Source organism: Ylistrum balloti, unplaced genomic scaffold, assembly GCF_031769215.1.
Source record: "Ylistrum balloti isolate Yb309-2 unplaced genomic scaffold, AGI_CSIRO_Ybal_v1 Utg370142, whole genome shotgun sequence".
Taxonomy (NCBI): Eukaryota; Metazoa; Mollusca; class Bivalvia; order Pectinida; family Pectinidae; genus Ylistrum; species Ylistrum balloti.
The window spans coordinates 103,452-129,411 of record NW_026782148.1 but is presented as its reverse complement, the minus strand read 5'-3'; the positions used below and the strand labels follow the sequence as shown (position 1 = coordinate 129,411).

The 25,960-nt window shown below is 36.0% G+C and overlaps 3 protein-coding genes across 3 annotated transcripts; 1 reads left to right on the top strand and 2 right to left on the bottom strand.

The window, feature by feature from the left end:
• Window positions 1-4: 4 nt before the first annotated feature.
• On the bottom strand, window positions 5-12,197 carry LOC132550730 (WD repeat-containing protein 47-like). Its single transcript, XM_060214823.1, has 10 exons — window positions 10,643-12,197; window positions 7,488-8,312; window positions 6,893-7,135; window positions 5,301-5,407; window positions 4,663-4,820; window positions 4,041-4,207; window positions 2,132-2,305; window positions 1,558-1,680; window positions 697-915; window positions 5-302 (listed from the first exon to the last, which is right to left on the bottom strand). Exons 1-10 carry the CDS (start codon window positions 12,195-12,197, stop codon window positions 154-156), a joined length of 3,720 nt encoding a protein of 1,239 aa, XP_060070806.1. The 3' UTR covers window positions 5-153.
• A 5,498-nt stretch (window positions 12,198-17,695) lies between these two features.
• Window positions 17,696-19,347, top strand: LOC132550739 (uncharacterized). The gene is made up of 2 exons (XM_060214830.1): window positions 17,696-17,760; window positions 18,615-19,347. The coding sequence occupies exons 1-2, from the start codon at window positions 17,725-17,727 to the stop codon at window positions 19,155-19,157; spliced, it is 579 nt and encodes a 192-aa protein (XP_060070813.1). The 5' UTR covers window positions 17,696-17,724; the 3' UTR covers window positions 19,158-19,347.
• A 3,028-nt stretch (window positions 19,348-22,375) lies between these two features.
• On the bottom strand, window positions 22,376-25,616 carry LOC132550740 (MORN repeat-containing protein 5-like). Its single transcript, XM_060214831.1, has 5 exons — window positions 25,570-25,616; window positions 24,570-24,717; window positions 23,837-23,948; window positions 23,317-23,448; window positions 22,376-22,464 (listed from the first exon to the last, which is right to left on the bottom strand). Exons 1-5 carry the CDS (start codon window positions 25,614-25,616, stop codon window positions 22,376-22,378), a joined length of 528 nt encoding a protein of 175 aa, XP_060070814.1.
• Window positions 25,617-25,960: the final 344 nt, after the last annotated feature.

Sequence of the window (25,960 nt, the reverse complement as noted above, 5' to 3'; positions counted from 1 at the left end):
CCATCCTCACGTCCCTACCCAGTCAGTTTGACCCTTGACCTGTATGACTTAACTAAGTAGACCATTGGTTGTAAAGTTCTTGTTAGCTGACTGCTGATGATCCTTTTGAAGATTTCACCTTAACCTTTAAATGGAAGTAAGAAAATCCGTTCTTCACATGGAGACAGGTAAACCCCAGGTAGTGACTGTTTTGTCAGCACTTGTACTAACAAAGGCAAGATGTGACGGGTGCCAGCGACACTGAAGTGCTTTGTCCTCATGTTCAGCAACAACCACACTGGGCAGGGGGCGCCCAAGGTCACCTGCAGATCAAAGGTAATGATGGGATTATGAAGAATTTTAAAAAGAAAACTGCTCAAATTACATTAACAGATATCATCTAAAGTTAAAAAGATCATAAGTCTAAATCATTTCAGAAGCTGCTTCAAACTAAAAAAATTTTAATATTTAATACAAGCATGAATTTTTTTTATAGTTTATACAACAATATAAAGTGTTTATGTCACTCTATTTCACATTCTACCTTTCTCAATCCTTTAAAAGAACAAAGGAACCAGGAATGGTTAGCTATCTAATCTTGGATCAAACCTTTTCAGACAAGTTCACCAAATGACCAATGTTAAAACTAATTCAGTGTAACCATTGTAAAAATGTATGCCACAGGTGAATAGAAACTTTTATAACAGAAACTTTTACCATGCAGGTCTGTGAGTACTATTTTCTGGTCATAAGACGACGACAGAAGGTAGTATGCATTCATGGAGAAGCGAGCTGATCGACACTCTCCCTTGTGAGGCTTGAAGCTTTGGATTCCCCTTGAACCTCGGATATCATACAACATTACACTGCTGTCCTCATGCCCGGAGGCCAGAAGGCGCCCTGAAGGGTCCACACACACTGATGCAAACGCACTGCCTGTTTACATAGATACAGATCACTTAAGCATGAGGAATAGACCAGACAAACCAAGTATTGAGGATAATCAAATGAGCATACACATATGTATTCTCTGTTTGTATGTACAATAAAAAACTATGAACAAAGAAAATGTGGGATACTGAACAACCTGTATGTGTATTTAACTGAGCACACTCTTATTTCAGTTGAGACAGATTAGATTTGTTAGTGCAATCATATATATAGCAAAGACAGCAAGTACAAGTTGTTGAATAAGATGTAATGAATTTCTCTGATAAACACTGTGGTTTTCCATGTATGTTTTAAGTAAGGAGCCATATTATTATGAAACATGCCATACTAAATAGGTAAGTTGAACATTCTAAGTGACTAATAGTACTGAATATATTACAAAATTCTCAACAATGAATTGTTGTATGTTTTGTTTCTTTGCCCAATGACAGGACATAGAAATTCTAGTGTTGCACTTGAATTAGCACACCAACTTGAAGGTAAAAGGTGCCAATATCAGTATACTGCTAAAAATACACATACAGCATTTAGCAAGAACCTGCTGCCACAAAAATAACCCATGCTTACACTGGTGTAATTGAGTCAATACTATGACTTATATATATATATATATATATCCTAAAGTACCTGTAGCACTTGGTACCACTGTGATGGCTGTAGAAGCCCTCATATCCCAGAACCGTGCCGTTTTGTCCTGTGACCCACTAACAAACATGCAGCCACCCCATGTGTGTAGAGAATATACATGTCCTACAAAAGAAGTCAGAATCATGTAGACTAAATCAGACTGATCAGGAACACTTACAAAAGCAAGCAAATCTGATACCAAAATTCAACGTTGACTAGTTACTACTTCAAAACAGTGGACCTAAACTTTACATTGCTTTATGAAAGAATTTTTGTTTAGGTATTGCATATATATTTTCTTCATTTAAAACCAATTGAGCGAGTTAATTTCATACAATGCATTTTGTCAAAATTTTATCATATGAAAGCCAAATATTAAAGAGAAAAACAGAAGAACTTGCTCCCATGTTCCATCTTCTAATTATTGTGAGAATAGAAATTAAAATCAAACTGCTGTCTATGTAGCTATACTTGAAATACCTTGTATTTATGGATGATGAACCATTACTGTCAGACCTACTCTATAATATATATCCATTTAACATTTATCATCACTTGCTCTGGTATTATTTACCCGAGTGTCCAGCCATTGCCCTCACTGGCATACCCGTCTCACAGTCTGTAACATAGATCTTGTTGTCACCTGCCCCGCCACTAATCAGTAGAGAAGTCCCGTTGATGCTGTCCTGCATGAAGGTCAGGTCTCGAACAGTACCATCATGGATTGTCAACTCCATCTCTGGTCCCACTGTAATGGCACGGATGTATAAGACCAACAATAAAAACAAAAAGATCTGTGATCTATGTAACTTGGTCTTTATCTTTTGATTTCTTTGCTTTTACAATGCTTTTTTTGTAGCATTGATAGGAAAATGAACTACATTCGGTAACACTACTCACAAGGTAAACCCACATCTGAAAGTTGAGACAAAAGCTTCTTTCAGCAAAAATTGACCAAGGGGACCATGCAAATGAAAAATGGAACAAGAGATCCCAAACGGATCTTGGTGCCCATCATTGTTTGATCTTTATTTGTACTTTGAAAGTTGGATCTTTTTCCAATCTTTTCTCTTCTGTTCTCTGTTTTTGCTCTTAATGGTAAGAAATTAGAACAATAATCCTTTGCTGAAATAGCAATAATAATCTTTAACTGCCAAATCCAAGATGGTCACCTGGAAGCCATTTCGTTTATTCTGATCAGTCCCAAAATTAACTGGACACAAGGGGAACCTTAAAATTGAGATAGATCCATTCAATATCAGTAATGAAATTGCAATAACAAACTTAACTAATCAAAATCCAAGATGGCCTCCTGTCCACTATTTTGTTTTCCTGATCAGTCCCAAAATTAAATGTACACTAGTAAGGATCAAGGGTTAAAAAAATATAATCTATTTTTTTTTCAGCTGCATTTTTTGACAAATGCAGATAACAAATATTTTCTGTTGATTCCATGATGGCAATGTAGAGACCATTTTCTTTCTCTGATCACTTTCAAAATTTTGAGGAAGATGCCTTTGTTCTAGCTACTATGTAATCATATGTTTTGTGGGACTCCAATTTCATGGTTTTATGAAGGAATACATAATTTTTAGACACCTGATTTTGTGGATATACAGTGTTCACAAAATTCAATGATGTCAATTGAACTGTTTACCATTTTGTGAACAGAGAAATTTGTAGATCAAGGTTACCTAGAAAATCAACAGAAATATACAACCTATGAAATGAATGACAATACAGTAACAAACTTTCGATTTTAAAATTCAAGACTGCTGCATGTCTCTAATTTGTTTCTCTGATAAACCAAACTGTCTTAGCACAACTAGAAGGAAAGGGAAATCTACGTGTGAAATTGAGAAAGATCAGAAGAAGGATAACACTGCCAAAATACCAGATAGCCATTTTTCTTTCTTCCCATAGCTATCAATCTAAAATTGAACATGCATACCTAGAAACTGAGAACCTGCATTCAGAATTTATGGAAGATCCAAGTTCTTATGAAACTTAAGAGATCAATTTCTGAAATACTTTTCTTAATGTCGTGTGTCTGACAGAAATGTAACCGATAAATAGTGATAACAAGAAATATTGAGGGATGGTAGACAGACAAGAACACAGGTGTATGAGAATCGAAGTCAGCCATCATTACTAAAATCAGATTTTGACGATATGTTGGGAGGGTCATTGCAGCTAAGATTAGTCAGGTAAATCATGAACTTTACAGAAACTCAGCAAGTACTGACTTGATTTTGCTAAATAACCAAACCTTTAAAATATTTAACACTGTTTTGTCAAACTGTGCATATCAGGATTTATAGGACTCCAGTCATTGAAATGTACAGTGTGGAATCTACCACAGAGATCAATCACTCTAATTATCCTACAACAGTGGTCTATCACAAGGGCAATAAGAGGATCCAAAAATGAATTTATAGTACAATGTAAATTCTCAGTAAGACAGATCTCATGAGATGCACTACCATCAGTATGCTCCCTTGTATTGTAGCGAATCATCTTGATGCTTTTGTCATTGGAGCCTGTGGCAATGAGGTTCCCCATTGGACTCCAGGCAATACAGTAAATGGATCCCTTGTGATGCTTGTTCTTCTTGTAAACAACGTCTGTCCTCTCTGTCACATGGTCGTCTCTGGATCACCAAATGACAAATAATCTCTTAGCAAACCACAAAACTGAACATACACACAATCCACCATCATGTTTCCTTTAACAAACCATTTGAATCAGGAAATATGTATAAAATTGCATGGTATATATCGTTCATAAGTAAAACAAGCCAATGGTATACACAAATGTATATATATGTATATCAAACATCAATTCCTTCTACAGGATTCCATTTAGGTTCAGCATAGTCAACAATGGACCTGTTTTCTAAGTTCTGATTGGCCAGTGTAAGTGACAAGCTTACCCTTAATTGTTGTTAAAAGCTGTCTTCTGTAATATGTAAATGTTTATTTACAGTGACCAATATTGCCAAGCAGACCACAATATACCATCACAGTTCTAAATCCTTGATCAGTCTTGTATCATCTTAATAAAATTTCTACTTCATTAAGACTAATTCTTGTAAGATTCTCTCACCTGAGACTAGAGAGGTCAGGAAAAGTACAGACACGCAACACCTTGGAGTTGGACCCCACTGCGTACAGCTCACCAGATGGATGGAAGGCAATGGTCCTGATAGCTTGTGCATCCTCCATTGATGTCACTGCTATAAACTTGGGTCGATTCATATCCGACTGATATGAAAATAGTGTAAAACATCCCAAAGTCATCCTCATATAAAATAGTATAGATCTAAATCACTGACCTTGTCTGTCAAACATTTGTAAGTGACTCAACAGTGCAACTGGTTTCCACTAGACTTCATAAGAATATGTATAGCAAAATTTAAATGTAAAAGTATGCTTTTCCTAAAATAAGTTTTCTCTCCGTCGGCACACTGGATTTTCTGCAGTTGATTTTATTCATCAGTAATTACAAAGGCCAAAAATGGCTAGGCACAATATTAATAGAAATTACATTTATATTTCTGACACTTCCCCTGAACAGGTCATTAGATATGAATTATTTATATACAAAAAAATTATTTCTTGACTTCATATAACAGGTCACTCTTATCAATACACAGTATGATAAAACATCTACACCATATTATCTATTAACTCCATCTATACAAAGTTACGAGGACATTGGTCCCAGGTATAAATTCTACTTACACTGGGTTTAGGTGAGGCCATGCCTGGACTTGCATCCAGATGAGACCGGTGCAAACTTCCTGTGCTGATGTGACTTGTCTCCTGGTAATTGGCTTCTTGCTTAGCATCTGTTTACATTAAATCAATCATCTTAGTTTCCATGTTAACAAATTACAACTTGTGCATAAAAAGTAGCATGGAGTTTTACAACAAACACCCATCAGAATTGAATCATATGAACTTTGGAAATTGGATAATCCCATCGATTATCAAACATAAGTTTTCTGTCATAAAAAAGTACTTTTTATGGAAAATAAAACAGCATTAAAATTAATAAGAAATGAATTTTACAATCAATGCTTAAATTATTGTTAAAACCAGACTTGTTTTTGTTTTTAAATTGTACATGTATGAGATTGCAAACTTTCAAAGCACTACATGATATTATACATACAAATGTATCAGTATCAATTAAAGGATCAGTATGCATAAGTACACATGCAAACAGTCCAGGTTGTCCTTTGCATTAGTTGATCATGTAGATTTTTTAACATAATTCTATAATGGTTTAAAGGACATCCTTTCTTCAAATGGATCAAGCTGAAATAACACTAGGAAAATTTGTACAACTATAAAATGTGTTTAGAACAGAATATCATCAGCTGGTATGACTTCCAAAGAAGCCCAATTTGTTTTTTTTCCTGAATATTCAAGCAAATATCATCACTTAATTACAAATCACTCCATTTGAATTTCCCAGGGTTGAACGTCCAGGTGAATGAGTTTCCATTTCATGTGTGATACTTTTTTCAAAAGATATTCTAACATAACAGTACACACATGCAAACAAATAGGACACATACACAAGTACATTTGTATATACAGTGAAGCCTTGTAACACAGTCTTCCCTATTCTGATACCAAGTGACCCAATATATAATGATTATTAAATCTATTCTTCTGTTGAAAGTTACCTTGTTATGATTATGGCTAAGCAAGAAAACAAGGAAGTTTTGCATAAAGTTTGAACCATCATAGTTTGTTCCTTTCAATGCTTACTCCACCCCTCCACCCACTACCCAACTCCTCCAAACTCTTAAATATAGTGTTTGATCCATTTGTATCCCCATAACTTTAATAAGTCACAACGGCAGACCCTGTAACCCAAAACTGAATAAACTCAAACCCTAACTAGATACATATAGAGATCCATGCATGTCCTAAAACCCTACCTAAATATACTTGTACATTGTATTCAACATTTGAAACAAATGTTAGCTGGAATAAGAAGGCTTCACTGTATGTATATACCAACCTGTAAGTAATAAAGCAAAATAGCAAGAAGGGTAACACTATACAATGTTCAAGTAAGACAAAGTGATTAGAAATAATAAGATGAAAAAAACACATAAAAAAATCAAGAAAACAAAAACAAGCATGATGCCAATTGGCCCTCACGAAAGGAAGGGCGAGATGGTTATTTGTAGCTTAACTAGATACAGTATATATAACATGTCAAGAGGTATAATGATAACTGAAGGATAAAGCCAATCATTTAGATAACGCACAACTAGGTTTCAACCATACATGCTGATATGTATAGAGTTGTCTACCTTTAGACGATATGCTAGGGGATTTTGGGTTTCGGCACTTCCCTTGACCACCTGTAGTCAGACTAGATGGCCTGGGAACTGGCCCCTTGGGGGCTTGACGGGGACTGGAAGGGGTTGCCGATTTACTGCCGGGGATTTTTGTCTTACAATTTACAGTGCCCCCTGATGGCCCAGGACGGGCATTAGACAGCTCCTTAGTCTGAGATTTAGGTTTTGATCGCCTTGGTAATGTGGAGCAGGAACCTATATCCCAGAGTATAGGGCAAAAATCATTCAATATTCCATACAGTGAAATAGAATAATAAAAAGTATATTGCCATATAATATTCAAGTGACAAAATTCATTCTTTGCTTTTTAAAATTAAGGATACCTACCCTTTTCTAAATTCAAAGCAACTGGCAAGAGGAATTGATTACAAAGATGGAAAGGCTTGATGTACAATCAGAATCTATGAGAAATTTACCAATTTCAGATCATATATTCAGATTATTTTCAAAACATTTAATTTCTTCTCATAGACTAAGACCTTTAACCTGATTTACTTGTGTATTATTGTAGGTTATTAGTTTGTTAGTACACTATCTAACCACTTACCTGGTGTACAATTGCCAGGAGATTTCGGGTGCTCAGTTTTTGGGGTATGGGTCCCATCCCTAGACTGTCCAGCCTTCTGTTTTCCCATATTGGGTAATGTTCTACAGGAATTTGCTGGGCTATGAGGGCAGCTAGGAGAATGTTGCATTCCTTTACCAACTGTCTGCCCTCTGCTAGGGTTACCAGTTGACCCTGATTGCCCATGGACATTTTGTCCCTTGATGTTAGGAGGACTGTTTTGCTTGGACTTGCCCTTTAAGGGTAATTGTTGGTCTTTCATTTGTGACATCATTGGAGTGTCTCCCAATACGAAACATCCACCTTTAGAGGTATGTGAGTTAGGCCACTGGTTTGACTGCACTGGACCTACTGAGGGGTTGCTTAGCCTGCTGCTCTGTTGTTGGGCATTCGATGCTGTAGGACTTACTCTTGCTGAACTCTCGTCAGTAAGTCTGCTATTGTCTTTGTTCCTAGATTCTAGTTCAATATCAGAGTCATTTATAGTAACAGCATTCATGGCAAGTATGGGCTTTTTCACATTAACTTCTGCATTGAATTTTTTCAACATTTCTAGTTCTGGTGTGTTCATTGGCAACTGATCACTTGGCATCATGGACTCCCCATCATTCTCAAAGGGTGTAAAATGGGGTGTATCTGTATATGGGATAGTCAATGGACTGCCAGCAGTGTTTCCCATTGCCTTGGCATGTCCATTGTTTTCAATGGGTGTAAATTGTGGTGTGTGCATGTCACGATCTCTGCTTTCTACATGATCTAACAAAGGTGTGCTAGAAGAAGATGATGGAAACTGACTATCCACATAATCTGGAAATCAACAAGATAAACTAAATCAATCACAAAAAGAAACAAAACAGAAAATAGTGACAAAAAGAGCCAAAGCAAGAACACAGTGTATCTAATGCTTGTTTTGATACCTAAATGTTTACACAGGCAAACTTGTGGCAAAATATTCTCATTATAATTCATTGTCATTAAATTGTATGAGATTACACCTTTCTATTTTCAGAAGTACAACAGGAGAACATTCACCCTGAACAATACCCTTCTAAAATTGCATTTCCTCATTTTCCTAGTCCAGAATTAATGACAAATCAAGGCAAATGGCATGAAAAAATGAATATAACAGTGACTGTCTATAATGTGATCAGTCCTATAACAGTGACTGTCTACAATGTGATCAGTCCTATAACAGTGACTGTCTATAATGTGATCAGTCCTATAACAGTGACTGTCTACAATGTGATCAGTCCTATAACAGTGACTGTCTATAATGTGATCAGTCCTATAACAGTGACTGTCTATAATGTGATCAGTCCTATAACAGTGACTGTCTACAATGTGATCAGTCCTATAACAGTGACTGTCTATAATATGATCAGTCCTATAACAGTGACTGTCTATAATATGATCAGTCCTATTACAATGATGTTAATCCCCACCCAAAGTCTAAATCCATATAAAATCTATTTTACTGTGCATTCAGTCAGACCTTAATTGAGCCATCCTGGCCTAACAATACTGCTACATACTAAATTTATTCAAAACCTACTCAACCCTATAAACAACTATGTAGATACCCATGTGATTGACAACAGATGCTGTGCTACAGCATGAACAACAGCAGGCCCTTCAGCTAAATGATATAAAAACATGGAAACATACATAAAATAATGAAGAAAAAGAACACAACACATAACACATTAATATACATGTACAACATCAATTATAAATAATCCAAAATGTAGTCATTTTAAGTAAGTACAAGAGTCACAAGTAATGGACTCATACTCTTTATATATCTTTTCAAATAGATTAATAATAAAAAGTTTAATTTTATGCAAAAGGCATAAATGTCTATGAACAATTGAAAGCTATAAGAACTGAGAAATCCTTGATTCTTTTTAATGATTACGATAGAACCTTGCTTGATAAGGAAATTTTAGAAGATATTTTGTCGTCATAACTGGTTATGTGCTGTAAACAATTTTTTTTAACAATTTTACACCTAGATTTGTTTTGTAGTGAAGGTAAGGACCAAGATGAATAAAAGGAAGACAGAAAATTTAACATTGTTAGAATATAATATAATATCAAATCAACATAACCTATGGCCACAACAGTAAACACTGCACAACATTTGATATTTACATCCACAATAAATACTACCACATGTTACATTTCTCCACTTTCATGCATAAATGTATCATTATTTCATCAACTTTTTACAACATAACATTATGTGTATATTTTAGCAAAATTCCTGATGAAATGAAGACGAAAGGGTTGATATTTTTTTTATAAATAACAATGGTGTCCTTGACCTTGATACCCTGAATCACAAATTTATACTTGTATAGGTTATCATAATACCAAATCTCTTATGAAATGACGTCACTAGAGTAATGTCACTGAATTGTTTATTCTTCATGAATAATAATGATCACAATTACAGCGACCACAAACACTGACCTTGACCTCTGAACCCTGAAACATGAACTTATCATTGACCTTTGTATAATATTTGATCAAAATCCCTTGCTTGGTTTAATTGATTTCCGTTGGACTAGAGTGACATGAGCGACATTTAACATATTCTATTTTCGGGTTATAAGTTGAATGGGTGTATAGATGGCAGAGCCAACTTTTAGCAACTTTATTGATTTGATCCACATATGAACTGCATCCGAATATAAGCAGCACCCTTTCTTACAATATGGTAACAGCTATGTTAACCAAAGTTTATTGATATAATAGACAATGCACATTTGGGCCTGATGTTAGGCATTGTTTACTCTATCTGTGACTGTACTGTTATGTGCAAGTAAAGAAGAGTTTAACAGTTGACCCGTTTAGGCATACCAGGTATGCAGTCCTCAGAACCTACTATTAATTTTTAATAAAGGCCGTTGATGTCAACAAAATTCTAATAGTTCCATATATAAGCCATATAAGGTATATATGCTGCACACCTGACTCATATGGACAGCAGCTTTTAATCCAGAAAATACCATTCCTATCCTATGGCATTTCTTCAATAAAATGGACATATTTTTCCTTTAAATGTACTAAACTAAGTACACATGCATACATGTATATAAGTATACATGTATATATAGTAAAGATATCATCTATACCTTGTTTTTCCTCTGTACTGTCAAGCTGAGCCATGATTTGCTGTTTTTGTTCAATCTCTTTCAGCTCCATTTGGTACATTTCTCGCTGTTTCTCCTGCATCGCTAGCTGGTCCTGTAACCTACACTTCTGTCGCTGATATTCTTTAAATAGCTCCGAGCTCGAGTCTCTCACACTTCCCGGCTCTGGAGAATCTCGCCTCTCACGGGCATCTCCCTGTGATTGTGCAGGTGACATAACTCTTTGGGGTGTTTCATTTGTCAAGCTTGTCCTGTGCTGAGGGGGTGTTGCACTCCTAAGCGGAGATTTTGTCTGTGCATGTTGAGGAATGGGTCCTGGTTTTGTTGTTGCCTGTGAAACATTCTGAGGGGGTGACCTGTGTAGCACTGGTCCACCAGCTGAATTTCTTGTGTCCTCAACAATAGAACTATGCGTTTGTACACACTCACCATGTGAAAACAATTTATCTATGGAAATCTGCATTGGATTCTTTATGGAATTATCTAGTCGTGGTCCAGGTGCCATAGACTGTGACAAAGGATGTCTGTTCAAGTCCATAGACTGAGTCATTAACCCACCTCTCCCTTGACCTAATCCACTAGACAGTCCATCAAACTGGGGATTAAGAGACCTTGTCATGTGATCTGCTGAGCGTGGTCTTGAGTTTGGCACGGCAGAATGGGGAAACATTTTTGGCTTAATAGGAGTGACTAGAATTTGCTCAGACCATGATGCTTCTAAGGAAGGTTTAATAAGTGGACGAACATCAAAGTTAAGATTTTTCTGTTCAAATGGACAAGAAAATGTACCATCAGGGATGTGTTGAAGCCATGATAGCAAACTTAAATCTGCATCATTAAACCCAGTGTTTTGTAACACTGTTGAATATGCCATCTCTAAATCACTATTATCACCATTGCTTGTTGCTCGTTGTTGACAGTATTCCACACACGACTCATACAGTAGACCTTTCAACACAAGCTGAAGCAGACGGTCATTCTCTGCCACACATGATTTTTTATTCTCTTTCCTTTCAAATGGCAGAAACTTCTCCACTAGAGGCAGAACATCTCTAAAGCAAGTGACTCGTGCATTACTTGGATTCCAATTCTGGTAATCAATGTGATCCGAAAGTCTAGGTAATGTTAATAACATACACATATTGTTGTATTCCTCTTTAGTTGGACACAGTTTTTCAAGCGAGTTCAGACATTTCACGACCTCTTCTACTGTAAATTCATAATTTTGCATGGCTGTTGGATCTGACTTGATACACAACAGTTCCAAATATTTGTGCTTCATGATTAGGTATTGTAATTGTTTACCATCAAAGCCATCTGCGGAACTAAGCGGTTGGACAAAGTCGATAACGTCATCCCACTGACCATCGAGAATAAGTTGTCGCAGAAAAAGAAGATCATCAGAATACATCCCATTGATCAAGCCTGTCTCTCTCTCAAGTGAAAGCATGGCTATGTTTAGATCGCGATTTTCTAAAAACTCGGCGACGAGTTTTACCACGTCTCCCTCGTTTATTGTGATATCAGGGGGAGGCATCTTGTTTATAGTAATCAAACGTTGAGGTATTATCGCCCGAAAATCTCAAAACTACAAATGCTGACGTCGCTTTCTTGTTTTACGAGGAACCGTCACTTCTACTGCATACCGTCTGCCATTATCATATTCCTGTGATGGCAGCACCTCACAGCATTTCCGGCGATGCCAAAGAAAGACAACTCGGTAATCAACAAGATGATTTTTCAGCTTAGTATATTATTCCTTCTTTACTGCGATAAATTGTTGTCTTAACTTACATGAAATAAATAAAATGAAATATAGCATCTATGTTGTGTTTAAAATAATAACAGCATAACTTCTGATATTTGATCTGTATGCGTTTGGTGACAGTCTGCTTTCCTTTTGCATGGCCAACACGACCAAACTAGTCCAGTTCTGGCATAGCAGCGATAAATCACGATTTTATCTACAGTTCTGAGTCAAAGTTAAACATCGATAATCAATAAGCGGGGTTTCCACTACCGTTCTTAATTTTTGTCTCTGCATTAAAATAACTTGAAGTAAGTAAAATATATTGTTTGTTTTCTTATCACATTGATGTTTAATTTGGGACCGCTGACGCTTCATTCGGAGTGACAACCTTCGGAAAGCTTACAAACAGGCGTAACACTTAGGGAATGAAATTTATTACTAATACAGATCTTCTGCGCAGGAGTCGCAACACTGAGTGGTGGGACACTACCTTAAATGATTCAGTTTACCATTTTTATTTTATGGATAATAATAATAAATCACTAGTGTCTCCAAGGACGTCGATATATAGAGAAAACAGTATGGCCCGAGACAGAAAGACAGTAGCATGTCTTTCTTCACCCACGCCAAAATACAGCTTATGTTATACACTGAACATGTATTCTATTTCAGATATTTGAGTTTCGCCTAACAATTTCTGTTTAGGTTACATTGTTAGGGTTTAGGGTTTACTATTATGGAGACATGTACTTTTAACTTCAATAGATGAATAGTTTTCCAAAGTCTGCGATTTCCCCCCCCCCCCCCCATCCTCGTAATCCATATATATATATATAAGTATAGTGTATTAATTTCTCTAAATCGACCTACAATGATAGGAAATTGATAATATGTGTAAGTAATACAGTCAGTTTATTTCGAAACATTAGGCACATATGCTAGCAACGATGACATATGAGATGAAAATAAATTGCATGTGATCATACACGCAATCCGCAAAGATGTTGGATGAATAAGGTAACAAAAACTAGTATCAAGAAATGACGCAGGAAAACTGTGTATTTCATATCAACAGACATAATATTAGTGGTGCGGATTTCTGCTGAGACTGCACCATGTATCGTTTTTATCATATCATATCATTTTTTCCTTGTAAATTTAGGCACAGAAAACGAAATTACTTATGAGAGTTCTGTAAGGGGAGCTAATTATAAAATATGTGGAAACGTCATTCACTTATGACGTCATAAACGTCAACTGAAAGTGAGGCTGATAGAACAACACATATCAACGCTTTTGAAGGTTATGCAGTTGGATTGACCAAGATGCAAACTTTCATCGTATGCGGAGTCATCGGAACGACAATATCTGTCATTGCAAAAGAAACATCAGCAGTAATCCTCAAACTCGGAAGCTTTTGGGAGTTCTGCATATTTCTATGGTCGATGATCTTTGTCGTATTTCGGAAAGAGGCCAACGTTCTAATGACTGGGTACGCAGCTTCTGTTGCATTCACTCTGGCAATGGCTTACTTGATCATCCATAACTTTGTTTTGCCGAAGTATCTTCCTCGACTTAGAATCAAGCTTCTTAAACAACTAGCCAAGATAGTGCTTTCTTCAACGGCTCCAGTTGTGGCACTTCTTTATATGTGGTTCCCTTGTCACAATAAGATGTCATGCCTCTTTGGTTTCCTGTTTCCCATTGATTATGATGCTAGCAAGGAAATCTGTCCTTATGGGACTGTAATTTTGGCAACAATACTGACGCTTTTAGTCATCATAAGGCAACATGACATCGTTAAAGAAACGAAGAAAGTTGCCAAGGAAAAACTGATAAAAGTTGAAAACGTGGATAACATCGACTACAGCACTTCACTCGGCCCTCGTCGTAGTTTGAGACTGTTGAAAAACTAATGTGAAATTTACTGGGACTTAAGCATGACACTTAAGCCAATATTACAGTTTCTATCTATGGATTTCTGTATCAATTTCATTTTATGATTTTTTAACTTCAAATGTTAATCTTTCTTTTATTTTGAGATGTGCAGTTCTATATCTGATTTTAACTCATGCTAAACGTATAACGAAGCCCTTGGACTTCATAACAGGGATCGGTCTAATTCTTATGAGAAAAATGTTGGTTTCTGGTATAGTTTCTCTTTAATAGGATCAGAGATAAACTTTTACTTTACCTGACTGTGTGCAAGTCTTCACGAAAATTAATAAAATATAATCGTTTTCTTATATTTAGTTACATACACGTCTAGGCGGCGTAAAAACAACAAAAACAAAAATGATGTGCTTAAATGGTGTTTCCTAAAGGAGTTAAACAAATGCTAATGTACATATTCACCAATCTCTCCCAGAGTGCATTGCGGTACCTCAATAACAAACGACGACTCTGGTAGAGAATGGATGTGCAAGGTTTATAATTTATTGTTTATAAACAACTAAAACAAGTCCTTATTACAGCATATTTCACTGCATGATTTTTTATACAGATATTCCTATTTCATAAACATCATATTTCGTGCGAATCAGCCGATCCCATTGGGACGGTTGACCTTCACCCTTAGTGCGGGACCACCCTTAGCACATGTTTACCTTACTCTCTTAAACACATAAAACCGCACCATTTCGATTTTATTTTATCATTCATGGATATTAACCTTTGTCGGTTAATATCAACTTCAAAGCATTATTCTACCACTAGCAATGCTTGTACATGTATTAAAGAATATAACAGATAACCTGTTTCCCCTTCATTACCTTTTCACTATTACCAGTCTCCGTGTTCCAATAATCTTCATGTAAATTTTTATATTTGTCAAGAAAAACCCTACTGTTGACAATTAAGACCGCCTCAATTTTACATCATCAGGTAAACATCTGTTATGTTGAAGTTTCATCTTTATATTAATATTTCATATAATGACTATGACTTATCCCTTTCTACTCGCAAAGATTTGTGGATTATCGTGTCAGGTTTAAATGGACACGTAGAAATGTTTCTTCCCTTCTGTGTCTTAAAGAAATGAGAACGTACTGTGGAAACATTTCTTAACTGAAACATTTGTTTCTAGAATCTAGAGTCAGTGGAGCAAGCATTCAGACAAGAACAGGAAGAAAATGGCCAGCATCAACATCAGTAGACCAAGCTGAAGTCATGCTACAAATACGATATGTGGTTGGGAACACCTGTGCCGGTAGACAAGGGTTGGGCATAGTGCACTTTCAGAACTGGAAGAATGCAACAACAACAGAGAGACGAGGGATTGTTCTGAATGAAGAACGGCGGGTAGAAGAAGATCATCGAAGAGCGAAGGCAGTTGAACTGGGGAAGCAAGGAGTGTGGTGAATTGGGAGCTACCAGAGCGGAAACTGTCGTGGTCAGGGACATGGAGAAAGGACCAATACAGGATCGCCTTTTTACTGAGAGCAGTCTACGACACACTGTCAACTCCTATGAACCTTCATCAATGGAGACTAATTGACGAACCCAGTTGTCAACTGTGTGAAAAGCGATGGACAATGTCGCACATACTGTCAGGATGTCAGGTGTCATTGACACAGGGACGGTATAGGTGGCGGAACGACAAAGTCCTGCGTGAGTTGGCAGAGTTCTGGATATGGAGAGGAGAAAGAAGCGGCCTTGGGTAAAAACAGGAAAAGAAAATTTCTTCGTGAAGTAAGGTGAACTAACTGGAGAAAAGGATTGGCTAGAACATCGCTGATGGACAGAGCAAGGGACTGGGAGCTGCAAGTGGACGTTGATGGGAGTCTATTATTCCCATCCATCGTGGGTACAACACTGCAGCAGTTATGGTCCACAAACCAACACGGTCAAAACATTCATTGTAATGGAACTGACAGTGCCATGGGAGGAGAACTGTGAAAATCGAGAGAAAGATTCTCATCTACGCAGACCTAGCAGCAGACTGCAGGGAAATGGGATGGAGTGTAGTGCTGTTTCCAGTCGAGGTCGGCTGCAGAGGATTTCCAGCGCAGTCAGTGAGCAAGCTCTTGCAACAACTGGAAATGTTGGATATGACACCCTTGGAATGATATATGCGGGAAGCCGGGACCCATCGCGTAGTGGTCGCCCACCACTACTGACCCACCCACTGGAGACTGTCATGGTTTAGGGTTGAAACATCCGAGGAGAGTTGGCAACCGCCTGACGATGAAGGAAACCGGCAATCGCGCACCGAGGGGCAGAATTAACAAGGCATGTGCAAGAGGAATACAAGCAGAATAAGATTGTCTGTAACAGTGATATTTTATACAACTTTTAGCGTTAAGATGTGCTATGAACTAAGTTTTCTGATGTGTTAGTCCTGCATGTCTTTATGAAATAGTGATATGAACTATAGACATGAAAAAATCGATCATTACACCAGAGGTTAAACGTCAAATGAGGTCGAAATGACAAAGTGATGGTAAGGATGAGATGTTTCCGTCGCGACTATTCCTGCGCTAGATATACAAGATCAAAATATAAATTGTACAAAATCATAAAGGTATCATATCGCCCTGCACCAAACCTATCACCAAATGCTTGGGTGGGATTGAGTTTGGGGATGGGGATTTCACGTTGGAATAAACCCCGTATCACTACAACAATGACTTTTAAAGATAATAGTACAGACACAACACCTTTCACAAATGTCCGTAAAATGTTCGCCGCGGATCACAATCAGGATTATATTGAGTTATCTTCTTTCTTTATCGTATATATGCTTAAACACGATAATGACATTTTCCTGCTCCTTTCTCATGGTGAAGTGGATGGATATGGGAGTCACTGGTTTGATGTAACACCATGTTGACCTCAAAAGTCCATCATTGATAAATATTTTAGTCCAATCAGATATCGGACAGTTACTAGCGCGAAATTATTTAAACTAGTGTATAGGTTAAGCTACTTTGGAGATCTCGAGATAGACAGAACGACAGCTACGTCCATCTATATAGCGAAGACTGGATGATAGATATTAGGCTTTGAACGCTCGAATTCTGTGATAATGTGCCAACAGTTGATGAAAAGATCGTGGTCTCGGTACATGTCAGGGACGTATTATTACCGTGTAAATTGTTACCAGGGTCCACCACATGCTAATAACGGGTATTGATTTATATTGACCAGATACTGCACAACTAATGGCTCGTGTCACGGCAAGCCACGATATTACTGATAAAGAAGGGGGACAACTCTTATATGCTGTATTCGAATGCACCCGTAAAATGCCCGTGATGTTGTTGACATGCGAGAGTTCTACACCTTGTATTGGTGAATAAGGTAAAACAAAAGGATGACCGAAAACGTTGCTCCATTTCCTCAGACGAAGGTAGGTCTAAAATAACACGTACACATTCAGCAGCTCACGATAAAAACCTCTACTCGCGTATATTATGCAGCTGTGTGATACAGCACCAGAATATCTTGCCTGTTCGATGCTCATCAAACTACAATGGCATGTAAGCGTATTGCCCGTACTTTGTAAGTTAAGTAGGCTTGTTTGTTTTAACTTATATCAGATGAGATGCGAAGATATTAGGATTACGTCATGAAATGGTGCATAGCTAAAAACAAGCGATGTCAAGTCTTGCATCATTGGTAGACACGTTCCTCGAATATCTCGTATGAGTTTCTCTGTGATCCGTTAGTATAGATTTTATTAGGAGTACACTTGCAAAGGTATGCACATATCCCAAAATGCTATATATTATTAAAATGAATCAGTTGAAAGTCATTGTTGAAGACAGCGAAGTCTTATGCTATTGATAAAGATAACCTTCACCACAGATTACCATTTTTGTGCAGTGCCTAGTTCTCAAGAGAGTAAATATGTTCATTGTAATATCCGTGAAATCTGTGTTATATTTATGATGCCCTTCAAATATTTCTCAATGTGGAATTCAAAACTTGTTTGAAAAAAAAAGCTAGAAATTAATTTTTTTTTACAATAATGACTAGAAAACTTGTATGTATATCAATCTCTTCGGTCCTGATGGCAAAATGTGGGTTTATTTGAATGGGAATGAACCATGGTTGGGTAACCCATACCCTTTCACGTTTTATAGGGAAAACAACTTCTATTTCACAACTTAAATGATTGTGCAATGAAAACTTCGCAATTTTCTTTTTGAATAGGCGTTACATAACACCTACAGTAGTTATAGATATTCTTATTTTTTTCAGAAAAAAGTGCTACTGATAGGCCATTCGTTCGCTCGACGTGCGGGAAAGTTGTGTCCTTATAAATCAGGGAATGTAGTTATCAACACTAGTGGTGTGTCCGGTGGAGGAGTGAAGGACCTGAGTCATACTTGGGACGAAGTTTGCGAAGAAATGAAACCGGATATAGTTTATATCCAATCTGGTGAAAATGACATCGGAACATTACCATGGAAAAACATTGCCGAAGCTCTCTTCCGGTTTGCAGAGACAGTAAGCAGCGAAAAGGTTAAGGTCGTTATCGGCAGCAAGTTTAAACGATACAAGTTTAGAAATCCCGTGATGAACTTGGCCAAATATAATACGTATCGAAAACAGATAAATAGATATCTAAAGGAGAAGTGTCGTGAAACAAAGGGGACGTCGAAACATGTCTGGTTCTGTAGAATGTTCAAACCTTACCAGCAAAAGGATCGATTTTTGGAAGATGGTGTCCATCTGACTCCAGCGACAGAACTACTTTGGGTGAAAATGATCGCAACGTATTGTAATAAGAAATTAACATAAAATATGTCAGTGACTCATAATTCCCATTTTGTCAGTTAATGTTTGCTCATGGGTTGCCGTTCTGTTGGAAATTGATCCGTGGAACTCGTTTGCTTTAATGGATTTCTCCACAAGAGACTCGGCCTATTTGCCATTTTTCATTGTTATTTCGTTTGTTTATCCGTATAAAAAATAAAATGAAATAAGTTCTTTTTGTAGTTTTGTCATTTATGCCAATGTTTCTGGTGTTCTAATGTATAATCATGGAGTCGCAAGTTATTTTTAACATCTTTACAGTAAAGATTGTATATTGGCACAAAGTGTTATTTATAGTAAATACGGCCTTTTCATAAATCAAAATTATTTCTGTATGTTCCAATTACAAGACTTCTACATCATTATAATGAAAATTTATGTTTAAGTAACAAGAGAAAATTCTAAGCAGCTGGTTTTGACATGTATAACAAAAACCATCACATCTAAGTGTAAACATTTACAGAAGCTGTGTTGCAACCAACATTGATTTCTTTTATGAAAAGAAACTATTATGTTGCCGGCATACTTTTCGTAGCCATATCTAACAACGGAGACAAAATAATTTCCATTTTCATGGAACTGAGTGTCCTTGGTTCGGTGGGGACATTTCAAGATGACGATGACGATGACAACTTTGCGTTAATTCCCAATTAAGGCCCCAATGCTTAATACCCATTATTATATATAAATATTGAACACTTGTCAGGTATGCAAAAGATACATTGCTCGTATGTTGATCGTAACTAAGAATTTTAATCTAACAGTTTATCTTGACTATGTTAGCTTGGTGAAATTAACATCTTATTTAGCCAGTGAAAATCGAAACATTGCTTCAAAACTTGAGTTCTTTTCAGTGGAGGGACATTTCACCAGAACTTCAAATTATTGCCATACTGTTAAACGTTCCCTCCATTAAAACTTGATACAAATGATGATATCCATGTAGAATACCCACCCGTTCAGTATACAAATGGTTAATTACGTAACGTGTACGACATCTTCATTCGAGTAATTCACCGCTTCGTTGTCAAAACGATGAAGCTACTTTCCAAATAAATAACAATTCACTTTCCAGATTGAATGCTTGCCAAGAATTATGAGGTTATGCTGATAAAAGCTTATGTACAATTAATTTCACAAGGATTTCGGGATGAACAGCATGATGGCAACGGAGTCGACTTCGCTTTTGTTACACTTTATGTTTGGCTTTTGGATTTTCATCAAAAGGACAGTTGGGGCATTGTATATCATATACTCTGTGCTTGGCAGAATTATATTTCGGGTTTTTATCAGTATGATAAAATAGTCTGATAAAGTGTATGTGCCTGATGGATATAGGAAAACCAGCTTCTGGTTTGGGGAAGATATACAAGTACAGTATATGCACATAATTGTTACTGACATGATAGGCATAGTACTAATTCACAGCTTGCCTTCTTGGTTGTTTCAAAAACTTCGGTCCATAGCACCACTGGCAAGTACCAGAAGAACAAAACAGCTATATGATTTTTGTTAATCCTAAACCTTAAAGATTGCGGGTAGTAGACATTGCCGATACGAATGATGGTAGGATCAGTTAATCATGTACTTAACGTCCTTTCGGATCATTCAAAATTGGAAATAATAAATGAATTTTGGGAAAGTGCACATTCCCATCTGATTTTTTGAATGACAGCTAATTTACCACAGATCAATGTGATATCCAGTGACAATGATATGAACGTTTTCATGTTTCATGTCGCGGTAGCTCCGACGAAGGATAGTCATGAGGTTTTTGCATTAAATGAACTGAAGCTCCAGGCTGACAGTTGACACGTATGACGGGATAGAATATGTCTACAGCCTCACAACGCCCTGTGTTCCAGTCAAGACAGACAACATCCCATGTTCAATGTCATGAAACTGAATTCTTCAATTCTGGTCCTCGTGCTTGAATTAAAATTGTAATTACAGTCTTATATTGTGATGTAGTATACATTTTTATGCATGTAATTGTAAAAACCAGATTATAGGTGTTCATTACTACATATATAGGGAAGTCATATAAGACATTCACGTTATTCTCAGTTCCCAGATTAATATGCTACATTTGACATATACTGAATTGTTGAAGTGTTTGACATATTTCTATGACTATAGGTTTGAGGTGAAATTTGTCTCTGACAACACCGAATTCAATCACTACAAGTCTGGTAATCGGTTGTTACTTAAATAAGATATTTTTGTAGTGTTCATTATCTCCCTTTAGGAAGCTTTGTCATCTCCTTTTGCATATTGATTTAAAATATTTTGTGTATTCAAAGTAACTGATGTTTGAGTCGATGCTTGCAATCCATGTCTTAATGAGTATGAGTAGAATATTTTGTATCACTGGAGACAAATATAAAAAAATCTATAAACAGAAATTAAAAAATTGATTTTAATTGAAATTTTGGATTTTATCCAAAACTTTCATAATAAAAAAACATGATCAATAATCAATAATTTTCATAATTCAAATACAGTGATTAATATCAGTATTTAGTAAAACCACAATGTCAGGGGTAGTTTTTCTTGATGGAGTTGTCTTAAACAATAACTTTAACAGAATGCATCCATAAAAGAATTGTGAAGCCTACATCAAAAAAGAGCAGAGAATATCCCATGTTATATGCCAGACTTATTCTTATAATCACCCATCATCTACACCAAAGACAAAAAAAAAAAAATAAATAAATAAATAAATAAATGCACTCCCTCTTGAAAATTTCTGTGATTTTTGTTGTTGTTGTCTTTTCCAATAACTGCCCATCCCCAAAATAAGGACCTGTTTAATTGATTATAAGAATGAATACATATTTTATTCCTTGTAAGGTCCCAGGAAGTTCCCATTAATGATCTGTATTCCTGCCTGTTTATACAGGAAGAGTGCACCAGAGATGATGCAATATACAACAATTAAATAACATGACTTAATGTGATCAGATTCAATGTACATGAAAATTATTGTACTTCAAAACTTTCTTGTGCATTCTGTTTGTAAAATATATTTCTAAATATCACATGTATTACTGATCCAATTAATTGATAGATATCCATTGCTGGGTTTTGTTTTAAAATTTTCATTACTTCAACATATATTTGGACAGTAATGCATCGTTAAAATAAAGTATTGAAAAACATTCATTAAAAACATTACTAGTTGTCTATGACTTATAAAAAGACTATGCCGATGTCTTTCCTTTCTTGAAACCAACATATTCATCCCATCCTTTACGGCATTTTTTGATAATCCAACTGTGTTCGTCATCATCTGTAAACAAAAACAGATAAGATATTTAGTTTTAGACTTTTTCCTTTGTACATGTTCTATATATAAAAAAAATATCTTTGGAAGGGTTGGGGGAATCTATGAAAGTTATCTGTACAATGGCATTGCAGGACTAGACATATCCATTACAGTACAGGACTAGACACAAACATTACAGTACAGGACCAGACCACAATCATAATGGTATAGGACTAGATACAGCCATTACAGTACAGGACCAGACCACAATCATAATGGTATAGGACTAGATACAGCCATTACAGTACAGGACTAGACACAACTATTACAGTACAGGATTAGACACATGGTCCATGCTTGCAAAGAAATACTGGCCCAGTTTGGGTTATCAAGCTACACACACACACACCGTAGGCTGCAATGCCTAATGCTTTAGCATTGGTGCCTCCTCCCTGTGTAACATTTTAAATTTGGATTATTTCTGATAAGACAACCTCCATGGATTTTTTCCTGTAAGGGTATTTTTTGCAATTGTATTTTGCTGATGACAATAGAAGGAAGTTGTAAATAGAATAAATATACTGTATTAACAGATTTATGTAATAATGCAAAGCTAGTTTTATTAAATAATTCAGCAATTCCTTCAAAAGGTATTCATAAACTATGGTTACTGGTCAGAATGTGTTATGTTTCAACTTTTTGATATTAAAAAATTCTTAGGTATCCTATGATTATCAATACTTTTCTTAATTTCCAAAGAATGACCAAAGACTTTTCTGACGTAGTTGATTGTCTGAAATACCCAGAAAAATCTTGGAAACATATCATTAAAAATTAGTTAAATTTCAACATTCAATGAGTTTTCCTTTTATTCACCTGCATTTCTGAGGAATTTGTGATTATAATCAACCACCACCCTGGACTTTGGATTGTAGAAGCCATCACCACAGTCATAACAACCTTCTGGAATATCTCTAGGTGGTATTCTGTTGGTTAGCTGGGAGCGACCTAGATCATGTAAAATATAAGTAACAATTGTAATAGTTTTTATCACGTATCTTTTTTACTTGAATGCAGGTAAACAACACAATATCTGATTCTTCATAAATTACTCCCACCACTTCAAGCACTGTGCACTGTAATAAGTCAATCTCACTGTCACTAAAAATTGTGATAGTTTAAACTATTTCTATACTAGAAAACCTATCAAGTAGCCTGAACTTAATATTGATAAATAACAATTTATGGCAACTTTGAAATGCAGTATGATTTCTCTGGTTTTGACTGACAGTGGACAATGAAACTGAATTTCAAGGGAGATGCTTCAAACACAAATTATTGATACTCTGATATTTGGTGAATGATTGTTTTCTGTGAGAGAAAATGGGAAATATACCTGCTGGTTTCAGGCCATTGCATGTTTCTGTATAAAATCGTCTATCATAGCCATCGCAATATTCCCAATTCTCTTCCTCGTATGGTAAACCATCAGCAAATGTGTATTTTCCCTTTTTGGAAGAAATGAATATATAAGTAAATAAATAAAATATCAAATTTACATATAAACAGCAGTGCAAATTATAATCAGAAAGAAAGCAAATAATTTCTTATGAGAAAATGACAACAATAATTGCCTTCCTAGTTGAAGTCCAGGCAAATTTTAATGTAAAAAGTGAACATAGGGAAGTGATATGTATATGTTATACATATCTTTATGTCTAGGATGTTTACAAGACCTTAACAGCAATTGTATGTACTGGAATACCATTGGTTAAATACACAATGAATAAAATGCCCCGAAAGTGATGTAAATTAAGAAAGGGCCATAATTCTGCAGAGGATAATGCCTAAGATTACATTTATGAAGTATTCAATATGTGTAGGTATGTTATAGTATTTACTATTTGACCATATAATGACAACAGATGATGTTTTGGAAGAAAGATACAATAATCCAATTCAGTTGGACATGTGGTTAATAATTCTGAGGGCTTATAATAGACATCAACAAAAACAAGTTGCATCATGAATGATCTATTATACATATAGAAATACTGGTAGTACGCTGTATGTATAACACTTTTGTGTGGCTCAACTTTTGATGATAATTTTAAACCCTGTTTACTTACTTCCAAAGCTATTCCTTCTTCCCATGAGGCCTCATACTTGCTTCCGTTTGGAAAAAAAAGAGTTCCTTTGCCATGAAACATTCCATCCTTCAACTCCCCTTCATACCGAGTCTCGGTGGGGAAGTCATAGGTACCTTTACCTTCCATCCTAAAAAATGATATCATATATTTTCATTTTGAACTATGAGATAATAAACAAAGTGTCACATAAACAGTTGCCATGTATCAAGGTAATCAATATTTCATAGCATAATGGATAAAACCAACACCTTATTTAAGTTCACACGGTCAACATATACATAAAAGTCAAAATAAACAAAACATAACAATCAACACTATATTAGACACAATATATATGTAACAGGAGCAGGTGTGTGTGGCTTGTATATAGCGTTAAATACAGTCTCTGTCAATGAGCTGACGGAGCATACTTCATTGGTGGATTATCATGCCATACGCCAGAGTTTGATTCCTGGCCGGCGCACTTGACAGGGATGTGTATTTTCCCAGTTCTGTTATATATATGTATACATAAATACCACACATTAATGACCCCAGTCAACTTGTTTAGAATATAACCTACAGTAAAATTGACCGTGTGTATCAGAAAAGAAGCTTATCATTAAATAAAACTGATATTTATAATGATTATTCGAAATTGGTTGCATGCACGTTGTCGTTGTCATTAAAAGAATTCTAAACAGATGGTTTCTGTGTTCCAACACTGAAACGTTGGTTATACTCCAACAAATTTAGAAGCTTAACACTGCGAAAAACTTTTGACATGCGACGTATAATATTCAGCATTGCAATCAGGCCGACAACATGCAAGATCTCTTTGACACTGTTGTACGTATGTTGGTCACTGTTTATATTGTCATTATAGCATAGTTTAACCGAAACACAGTCTTGCTTACGTCTGAAATATTTAAAAAGAATTGTTTCATTGGCGTTGGGAATGCAATAAGTAACAAAGGATGGAGTTTCAAGGCATATTTACCGTCCATTTTTGTAGTCCCCTTTATAATTGCTCCCAGTGTACTCCATTTTCCCGTTTGTTGTCATAGAGATTCACAACACGTCTCTGAAACGTTTGATAGAGACGTGAACAAGCGTCTTAATGACAAAAAAAACGATATTATAATATTTGAGTTTTGCCGTTACTGTATTTCCGGATTTACGAGACTAACAAAACTTGTCTTCAATTATGAGGCATGATCGATTGTTACAAAAAACTAACACGATAGTTCCATGCAATCAAAGAAAGAATTTCATTTCATACAATACTCATGGCGTTTATTCGCATATTTATTTGAATCATTTACTTTTTATGTAAATACATACACAATTTTTTCATGACTGCTTCGTTTCAGAAAAGTTTATGACACCAA

Coding starts and splice junctions, on each gene's coding strand:
- LOC132550730 (XM_060214823.1), bottom strand. CDS start 12,197: ATGCCTCCCCCTGATATCACAATAAACGAGGGAGACGTGGTAAAACTC. Junction 8,313..10,642: donor CAGTACAGAGGAAAAACAAG/GTATAGATGATA, acceptor GTTGATTTCCAG/ATTATGTGGATAGTCAGTTT. Junction 1,681..2,131: donor GGCAATGGCTGGACACTCGG/GTAAATAATACC, acceptor CTTCTTTTGTAG/GACATGTATATTCTCTACAC.
- LOC132550739 (XM_060214830.1), top strand. CDS start 17,725: ATGACCGAAAACGTTGCTCCATTTCCTCAGACGAAG. Junction 17,761..18,614: donor CTCCATTTCCTCAGACGAAG/GTAGGTCTAAAA, acceptor TATTTTTTTCAG/AAAAAAGTGCTACTGATAGG.
- LOC132550740 (XM_060214831.1), bottom strand. CDS start 25,616: ATGGAGTACACTGGGAGCAATTATAAAGGGGACTACAAAAATGGACG. Junction 24,718..25,569: donor GGGGACTACAAAAATGGACG/GTAAATATGCCT, acceptor ATCATTTTTTAG/GATGGAAGGTAAAGGTACCT. Junction 23,949..24,569: donor AAGAAGGAATAGCTTTGGAA/GTAAGTAAACAG, acceptor TCTTCCAAAAAG/GGAAAATACACATTTGCTGA.